This window comes from Capsicum annuum, chromosome 6, assembly GCF_002878395.1.
Source record: "Capsicum annuum cultivar UCD-10X-F1 chromosome 6, UCD10Xv1.1, whole genome shotgun sequence".
NCBI lineage: Eukaryota > Viridiplantae > Streptophyta > Magnoliopsida > Solanales > Solanaceae > Capsicum > Capsicum annuum.
Window position 1 is genome coordinate 212,880,879 of NC_061116.1, and position 9,992 is coordinate 212,890,870.

General features: G+C 37.9%; 1 protein-coding gene across 2 annotated transcripts in view; it reads right to left on the minus strand.

The window, feature by feature from the left end:
* Positions 1-1,064: 1,064 nt before the first annotated feature.
* LOC107875876 (probable UDP-N-acetylglucosamine--peptide N-acetylglucosaminyltransferase SPINDLY) overlaps positions 1,065-9,992 on the minus strand; it is a 16,760-nt gene continuing 7,832 nt past the window's right edge. Inside the window, exons 2-11 of one of the 2 annotated variants that reach the window (XM_016722751.2) lie at positions 6,982-7,195; positions 5,824-5,916; positions 5,647-5,748; positions 5,360-5,527; positions 5,183-5,271; positions 3,173-3,294; positions 2,814-2,995; positions 2,441-2,725; positions 1,747-1,894; positions 1,065-1,635 (exon numbers count right to left, since the gene is read on the minus strand). In XM_016722751.2, the coding sequence (XP_016578237.1) occupies positions 1,283-1,635; positions 1,747-1,894; positions 2,441-2,725; positions 2,814-2,995; positions 3,173-3,294; positions 5,183-5,271; positions 5,360-5,527; positions 5,647-5,748; positions 5,824-5,916; positions 6,982-7,195 (1,756 nt within the window). In that variant the 3' untranslated portion in view covers positions 1,065-1,282. Of the gene's footprint in view, positions 1,636-1,746; positions 1,895-2,440; positions 2,726-2,813; positions 3,002-3,172; positions 3,295-5,182; positions 5,272-5,359; positions 5,528-5,646; positions 5,749-5,823; positions 5,917-6,981; positions 7,196-9,992 lie in introns of both variants that reach the window. The other variant, XM_016722750.2, reaches the window with a different exon arrangement.

The following is a 9,992-nucleotide window of genomic DNA, read 5'->3' on the forward strand; positions in this document are numbered from 1 at the left end:
TATGTGATCAACTAATATGAGACATTTACTTTTACATCAATTAAAATGAAATGGAGGGAATATGTTTTATCAGTTAAAATAAAACGGAGGGAATATGTTTTAACTTTTGTATTTGATAATAAAAAAGATGTACTTACAAAAGTTACATATCTAGAAAGTGGAGCAATAAGTTGGTTCATGGCACACTTTATGCAAGGTACTCTATGTACCCCTCCCACTATTTATTTCACGCGAATGAACATTCTAACGTACATGCCCCTTTATTTTCCCTAATTTTCCGTCCTTTATGTTTTACTAGCTTTTTCAATGAAATAATATAAATGTTATAATTAGAGTTTTGACTTTTGAGTAGATTATTATATAAGAATGAATAAAGGTATACAAGTTTTTTTTTTTTTTTAAATTATCAAAATATGGATCGTCCTATGTTGAATTATTTAGCAATGTTAAAATGATTAAATATCGTTTAGACCTAAAAACATAACACTCGAAAGTTAATATTTTAGTTATAAGTTAGGTGCACCATACCCTTCAATTTGTGGAAAATTGTAAATCTTGTAGGGAGCCAACCTCAGAATAAGCCCTGAGGTTTTGTGTGAACCTCAAGATTTTGAAAGATGTAAGCCAGAAAAAACGAAGGCATAATGTGTAAGACGAACAACGAACCATAACCATCCATTCTGAAGAAAGTGAATGGAGAAAAGATGGTTGCTCTCGAAACATTAGTTCATGAGTCATTATAATCCCTGCCATATTAGATATCTTTGGGGATTTAGCCGTGTAAACAGTTTTGCATACACTAAATCATCTCCTCTCAGGCAGGGTAAAATCCAGGTTGACCACAACCCTGCATGATGACTTAAAATCAGAAAGTTAGGCATGAACACAAAGTGAAATGCAATTTAAATTATTCTCAGTGCCTATATCAACCTCATCAACGATTAATTGGAATAAAATTTCAACTTCCCTATTAAATTTAATTTGAACAAAGGCCACTGGTGGTGCACTAGTCACATCTATAGCGCGAGGTGCAGTCATGCAGAAATGAAGCAGGAAACATCAGCTTTAAAAGAAAAACTGTACAATTTTCTAACTCTCCAGAAGGAGCTAAGTTTAACAAACTAAGATCCAAAAAAGCTGGGATCTCCAAATCTTGGAGATCTACACTTCTTTCCAAATCTTAAGATCTACCCACCACCTTTTGGCTGTTCATTTCCCAACACAAAATAATTACAGGGGGGCGGGGGAAGGGGAGGAAAAATTGTACAACGAATCAGAGACATCATGACATGCTGGTTATATTGAACATGTGAGAAGCTTTAATCATGTTGGATTTAGCAGCATCAAGCAATGGATCTACTTGGATCGCCTTGTTGAAATAGTCCTTTGCTTCCTCCCACTTCCCTTGAGCAACAAATACAAGACCTAAATTGTTTAAAGCAGGGGCATAACCAGGTTGGAGTTCAAGTGATTTATTGTACATTGCCTTAGCGCATTCATACTGTTTTAGCTGCCGATAGAGATTTCCAAGGTTTGAAAAAATTGTGTGCGCTTGTTTTGATGTAGCTAGCGACAAGGCCTGTTTATACACCTCTTCAGCTTGAGAAGAATCCTCGGACAGTTGCAGTGAAATACCTATAGTACAATTTTTTTTCAGCAGACATGAAGGCTATTTTCACGATAATTAAATATGAAGAAAAGAGGTGGGGAAGAGCATGCTATTGTGCAAGAGAGAGATGCATTTACCAAGATTTGACCAGGCATAGGTACAGTCCTTACAACGTGCAACTGCTGCCTTGAGGTACATTTGAGACGTCTTAAATTGTTGGGTACAAAGATTATGAAGGCCAAGCTGATGCCATTGAACAGGATCAGCAGGATCTTCGGCTATTGCCTGTCATTTAAAAAATCAGAATGTAAAATCAAAGCTTTCAGTCCAAACTTCATTTCAAGAGTGTGGCGGAACATAATGAAAATCGAAGGTCAGGAAGCACATGCAAGGAAGTAAAGTAGCTTTAATGCAGTAAACTCATGCAAGAAAGAGTTAACAACTAATTTCCTTTCACAGTAGAAGATAAAGTTCGAAGGGGAGCCTTGGAGTAACTAGTAAAGTTGTTGCCATGTGACCAGGAGGTTATCGGTTCAAGCCTTGGAAACAGCCTCTGGCAGAAAATGCAAGATAAGGCTGCGTACAATAGACCCTTGTGGTTGAGCCCTTCCCCGGACCCTGCGCATAGCAGGAGCTTTAGTGCACCTGGCTGCTCCTTCAGCAGAAGATAAAGTTCAAGCAATTCAAACTCATAAGCACACCATACAGGAAATACATATAGATCACCTTGTCACATGTTCAATAATAAATAACTAATCCCCTCCCGGAAATCATAAGCTAACAAACTAAGCAGTAAACCAAAGATAAAAATATGAAAACTTTAAAGCCTACCTGCTTAAGACTGTAGATAGCATGCTCCTTGACTTCCACCAATTCATTTTGCTCAATTTCAAATCCTGCCACTATTTCATGTTGGGCCCTGTGGACCATGGCGAGACCAGTCCATGCTACTGGAGGCTCTATCGAAGTAGAATCTCCTTCTCTTAGTATCGAGGCCATCTCACTACCAGCCCATGTGAGCTGTTCATTGGGATTCTGCGACCTCTCTGCATCCCTGATGCGGTGAACTCCAACAGCATATCTTGTTGCTAAACAATTAGGTTCAATTTTTCCTGCCTGCTCATTAAAGCAAAAGAATGTTACTTATACATTAGATAAAAGAGAGGTTTAAAGCTGTTTGTAAACAGCCTTGAAGAAAAAGCACCTTTTCCAAGCATTTAGCAGAGCTCCTATGATCACTCATCAAGTAATAAGCATTAGCTAGATTTGTCCAAATGTGAGCTGCTTTCGAATCTGCTTTCAAAGCTGCTAGTAAACACTCTTTCGCAACATTGGCTGCAGTGATTTGATCTGCAGAGGTTCCATAAAGAGAATTTGCCCCTGCACCTGAAACTAACAGCCAATGATTACTGGTTGGTCTCTGTTTTCTTTTTCCTTTTTACTTTTTATATCCACGTTAGAAAACAACTAATGAGCACCATTAATACTATAATTTTTGCAGTGATCTGTAACCACAAATTTGATAGCCTAAGGATATATATGAAACACGTAAAATCCTCTTACCTGCCACTTCTGAACCATATTTATATAAGATCAGCGCAGCATAATTGATTAGAGCAGTAGGATGGTTCTGATCTTTAAGAAGTAGATCTTGGAAGCACTTTTCCGAAAGCTCCAGATTTCCACTGGAAAGACATTGTCAAAGTGATTCAATTCAGCAAAGAAAGTAGCTCAAGTGAACAATATAAGAAGACATGCCTGGTGAGATATAATCAGTTAGTGCATCTACCAAAGCTGATTAACAGCAGCAGAACCTCCCCACCCCACCCCACGCCCCACCCAAAAAAGGAAAAAAAAATATCAGCAATAGATAATCAGAAAATGGAATATGCATTTGATCAAAATACCAGTATGCAAATTGTAACCCAATAAAAGCATAGAAGCTTGCAGACAATGACTGCGATAAAGCCAATCTAATCAATGGTAGAAGCTATATATCAAACGAAGCATTTGATCCACCTCTCCAGGAGTTCTAAAGTCCCACTCAGATCCATGATGGGTAGCCCATTCTCAAGAACGGTGGCTGCTTAAATAGGCTACTGTCTGTATCACCGTTTGCAGGATGGTTTGATATGAAGAATGATTATTAAGAAGTGGTTGAGTCAGGGATAACTCGAGGTTCTCCCACTTATTATGGTGGAATAAGTAGGTTACTTCCTGAAAATGGTCTCCCTGCCTACAACATAAACACTTCTCTCTTAATGGAACGACCATGACTGCCATCAGAATACAATATGCTTTTTAAGCACCCAAAAGGTGTGGCCTAGTGGTCAACGAAGTGGGAGAACTATGAGGTCTCAGGTTCAAATCCCAGAACCATGTGATTTTTCCAATCTGCCTAAGCCTCAGCTGCCAGAGTTGCAAGGTACTTGTCCTGATGGGAGGGAGAAGGTGCCGGGGAATAGTCGAGGTGCAAGGAAGCTAGCTCGAACACCACCGTCAAAAGAAAAAGTATCTTTTTAGAAATCTAAGATACGTATACTTTGTTTTTGAGTGGTAAGTTTCTGACATTATTATCTTCAAACCCCATCTGTCTGAAGCTACTGCATCATTTTTGCCAACGATGCAATCAGAGTGAGTAGCTACGAGCCACATTACCAGGTTGGAAAAGCTTAGGCACAATTTCTATAATCTCAACAGTATCTACCATCAAAAGTATGAGTCGATTAACCTTTTCTCTCTCTTTTCTAGACATACTGGGTCGGGCTTTTTCTTCAGCTTGAAGAAACATTGGTAAACCTAATTTCATCTGAAACTTTCAAGCCTTCATAACTCAAATTTCATTCTTCACACGACTTAAATAAGACGCGATACTGAATACTCCATTGTATCTAATGAAAGAGAGAAGTTCCAGCGGCCAAGTTGAATCATCAGTAGATATGATCAAATGTGCAGGACTTAAAAGGAAAAGAGAAATCGAGTGACATATACATGCTTGTTCACCGTTTGGTGATTATTTGTGCAACCCATAGGGTTTTTACCACTTGAGGTCCCCCCAAGAAGATTTTAATTCAAACTGAAAAGGAAAGGAAAACAATAAGTTTCAGAATTAATAGGGAAGTAACAAGTAACACATCACTAAAAGGAACAGTATAACATAGTTCTTCGTGAAGAGGCTCATAAGTGAAATTTTCCCAATTAACACTCAATTCCAATTAATAGCAAAGTCCATATGCTGCACAGTATAATGATGCATCAACAGTTTTTCAGCCAAAACAAACTAATCTCCCAGCAAGTGATTCACAAATAAGTTATATATTTTTTTTCTTTCCAGTTGCAACATCAATAGAAACATCATACAACATATATGATATTCTTTCTCTTTGCCCTTTTCCAACACATAAGTACAAAGGGCTTCTCCACCTCTCCAATTGCTTTTAGCTTCTACATCAATCTACTTTTCATTAGTCTAATTTGATCAAACACAAGAATATTGGAATGATGACATTAATATAAGATGTGAATAGTACAGTAAGTAGCCTAAAACCAGCAAGAATGAATGTCCCTTTATACCTCTGGAGACAAGCAATTCCAAGATTACCAAGGCAATCCAAGTCGTCTGGGGAAATGTCCAACAAAGTTGAGAAAACTGATATAGCACTCTACAGAAACCATAAGCGTCAAAAAGATAATCAGAGAAAGTTCTGAGTATGTCAATGAGTAAGAACCAATATATTAACATGGCTGCACCTGTAAACGACCAGTTCTAAGAAGTATGATGCCAAGAGCGTTCCAAATAGACACCTGCCTAACATCAGATTTCACAGCCTCCTTAAGTTTAGCAAGAATATTTTCAAGCTCTTCAGGGTCTAATTCCTTATCTGAACTACAATCTTCCAAGGTTCCAAGTAGAATACACTGCACCAGGAAGAGATAAAATATGTGGCCAGCAGTAATTACATATTTAAGTTTGAAAACTAATAGAGAAACGTTGACTCAAAAATGTGCAATTTCTAGGAGTGTGAGTTCATCCATACCTGTGCATGATGAACCTGAACTAAAGAAAGCAACTCAGGCCTGTCTATTGCTTCCTCAGAGAGAACTAAAATTTCTTCCGCTTTCTCATATGCCAGAATAGCCTAGAATGAGCTGTTCAGTGCACGAGAGAGAATGAAAACTGACCCAGGAAAAGAACAGTGCAATCCATAAGCTACCTTTTGAGGCTGACCCATCCTTTGATACATCAACCCTAGTACAAAATGAGCATGTGCGTTCTTTGGCATTTTTCGTGCAACATGTATCAAGCCCTACAAGCAAAGTAGATGAATCATCGAAAAGTTCAAATAACTGCATCAAGAAGGTGTTTAACTACTCTTTTCTCTTTTTTTTTCCAAATAAGGTAAGTGTATTTCATTCATAAACAAGGCTGAGCTGGCCATATACAAAGGAAAAAACCAAAAGGTAAAGAATCTACCGAATCTGATTCTACAAAGTCCATCTATTCTTCTATAAGAGACCAGATTTTATGGATGCACCAAAAGAAAATAAGAGACCGGAGGCCATTCCTCACTTGAGAAAAACTTCACTCTACTCCCTCAAAAGCTCTCCTATTCCACTCATTCCAAATAACCACTACTGTTTTCTCTTAAATATAAAACAAGAAGATTTTACTAGCACATTAGCCGCATTTAAGGGAAAAGAAAAGCAAAAGATTTTATTGGCACAAGATGAAGCACAATCAAGAAGGAACTCTCCTAGACCTTTGGGATGCCCCTTCATGAAATAGAATCAAGCTTTGTTACCGTCCAAAGCTATGTTGCTTAATTGCTGAAGCAAAAGACATACTCGTTCTACTTCCCAATCATTTATATTCCTTCTAACGAAGAGCTTGCACCTTGTGTTGAATATAGACAGTAGCATATATTAATGCCGAAATTAGCTATTTGTAGATACAAGTTAATTATTATGGTACTAAATTCAAATGTTTGGTATTTTTAATGTTTTAATAAATTAATGCACTTCACTCCTCACTTTTCGTTTCAAGTCCCGTGGATTTTGTTGATTTTTCCCACTTTTCGCATTTGAAACCACTGCATTCAATTCAAGCAATAAAAATATGATATGGAAAACATTGAAAAGAATTAGCACACATATAAACATAGATACAGGCATATAGATAGGTAACAAAAGATAAACTGGATCAACTATTCCCTTTTCTGGATAAGTCAAAATATCCATTACAAAATACCAAATTGGTGTCGAGAAATATGTACAAGTTGGGTATATAGCTAAACCCGAGTTTATGCAGAATTGCCTGTCAAACTTGTCTAACAACCTATATAGCAAATAAAATGGATCAAAATACAACTCACAGTTTTAAGGCTGCTAACTTTTTCTTCCCGAGATGAAGGTACCCCTTGAACATTATGATCAGCCTCTGCATCAGCTCCATTACAGTCAGGAGGACAGTCTAACTTACCCATTCTTGACCGGCATTTTCCCAATTTTTTCAATTGTTTACCTTCGGTATCTGTAATCTCCACCTCTTTCTTCAGCTTATCCTGACAAATTTCATCAGCTATTACCCTGGAAATAAATCAGACCTTGGTTAAAGAAATAAATTATTCTTGTCCCAGCAATAATATCAATATAATAAAGCTAATCACCATAAAGCATCATCTCAAGGTGAATTACCTCTGCCAGTACAAGAACTCCTTTTCCAAGAGTTATTTTCTTTGGGTAGAGGTAGGCTGAAAAAGAATTGGGGAGGTGATTAGACAGGACATGACACAACTTCAGCTTACTAAGGACATGCAGAAAGGTTTGGAGGTCAAGGATTGGGGTAGAAGGTTAGTAGGTAGCTGAGTGTTGTCGGACTTTATGTGGAAGATGAGAGGCTAGCCTCCTCCTCACCTCTTCTCCTTATTAGCAGTATTATTTGGTAGTTGCCTAGTCTCTTATTCTTCACTTTGTATCATATTTGTTGCTTCACTTGCTTAGTATCTTGCTATTTCGCTTACATATTTTCTTGCAAATCCTGCTACGGAAACATTTCTTTTGAGCCCAGGGTCTATCAAAAACCACCTCTCTACCAACCTTAGGGGTAAGGTCTGTGTACTACCTACCCTCTCCCAACTCCACTTGGGGAATTATCCTACATATATTGTTTGATGCAAGTTCAAAAAGCACTCATTGTATGAAAGAATTTCAACTTGACATCAAGAGTTTAGAGTGGTTGAAGAGATCATTCCAGGATGAGGCAAATGACTTTGGGGCTCTAACTAATGGAGAGACTTCCATGAGGATTGAAAAGAAATTGTGTTCATCAATCTATTATTTTTTTTCCCGGGCGAGCTTGCGCGCACATCGACTAATTCCACGTGATACCTGCTACCTCCCACCAACAACAGGTAACTCTGTCCACCAAGGCTAGAACAAATGAGAACAAATCAATTTCAGTTTGTCCCAGTTCATTCTAATGATCGTTTACGTGAACCTGAGCCTCTAAGACCATTTAGTTTTGGCAATAAAGATGTCAACTCTTTGGGCAATGAGATTATAAAAAGTGAAAGAGGCACTGTCTCATGCTTGGAAATATCTTGTAGATGAATGTACAAGTAATTATCCTTCTGTTTTGAGAATTTCAAATAAATGTTTTCAAGGCACTCGGAAACCTAAAGTAGTGATTATAAAGATAATCACTATCCTGATACAAGATAGAGAGATGGTCAAGAAATCGAGAAGGAAGAGCAATCTTACAATTGAAACAAACAACTACAAATTGAACTCATACATGAATAATCTTACCAAAAGATATTCAAGAGAGATAAGACCCACAAAACTACTAAGGGGTCGTTTGGTGTAAGTATAAGGGATAAATAGTCCCGAGATAAAATGAAGGACTATTTTATCTTATGTTTGGTGTGAGGTATTAGTTATTACCGGGATTATTTATCCCACCATTTACATCATAGTGATGGGATAAGTATCCCATATACATGGCGGGATAACTCTTTCCCAACCAAACGACCCCTAAAAGTGTTCAACCTTAAAATGTTCTCTCCCTTGGCCACGAGATATACTTCACGGGCACTCCACCAAATATACCCGTTGATGATAACATTCTTACATGGACAAGAAAACAGTTCCGATAACTCTGCACAATCTTTCTGGAACCTTCTAATTCCACCAATTTATCATCAGGAAGTGAAATCCGAGAGGCATCGTTGGTATCTTTATTACCAATCATACCCGTAGGCATGCAATCACCATTCACATTGTTGCTTGTATTGTCTATAGGATTAACCGGTTTTTTCCCCTTGTGCCCATTGAAATGTCATTTCTAATTCAAATTCCTAGTATAGCATTTATGCTATCTTCTCTGATATTTGAAGATTACCGCCAAAGAAAAGGATAATCACTTGGATGTTCATCTCCAAAATATTGTTCTTTTGCGATAACCTTCAAATACTAGAGAAGATAGCATAGATGCTACATCTCTAGGACTTGGAATTGGAAATGTCATTTCAACGGGGCACAACTCTACAAAGGGGGGAAAACCCACCAATCCTATAGACAATACAATCAAGAAGGTGAATGGTGATTGTATGCATGTGGGTACGACAGGTCATAAGATATCAGTGTTGCCACTTGAAACACGCCTCCTGATGATAAATTGGTGGAAGTAGAACGTACAGAAGGTTCCAAGGGGATTGTGCAGAGTTATCGGAATTGTTTCCCTGCCTCTGTAAGAATGATATTGTCAACTGGTATATTTGATGGAGTGCTCGTGAAGTATATCTCGTGGTCAAGGGAGACAATAGTTTTAGGTTTAACACTCTTAGTGAGTGTTGTGGGTTTTTACCCCTTTATCTCTACACTGAATCTCTCTTGAATATTTTTTGGTAAGATTATTCATCTATGAGTTCAATTTTCCTCTCCCTTGAATTTAATCTCACAGTTTTTTATTCAAATTAGAGAATTCCAAATCTATATTTGCTGGAATCTAATTTACTTCAATTGTGGAAAGAGCGATATTAGTCAGAACGTCAACATAGAATATGCCTTTCCAACGGAGGGTATATAAGACATCAAAAAGATATTGCTCTTTTTTTTAATAATCGTGGTGTCTGGGCCATCTTTCGCGCACCTCGACTAAATCCACGAGATACATGTCACCTCCCACCAGGTAACTCTGTCCACCAAGGCTAGGACAAATGAGAATAATCACCTGGTGTTTTTTTGCCTCTGCTGGAATTTGAACCTGAGACAAATGTGTAACCTTGGCATGTTGAGATGATTTGTTATGCTAACCCTAACCCTCATGCCATGAGGAGTTTGTATTTGTTTGTCCTCTCTTCGGTTTTGCAAGGTTTGGATTCGA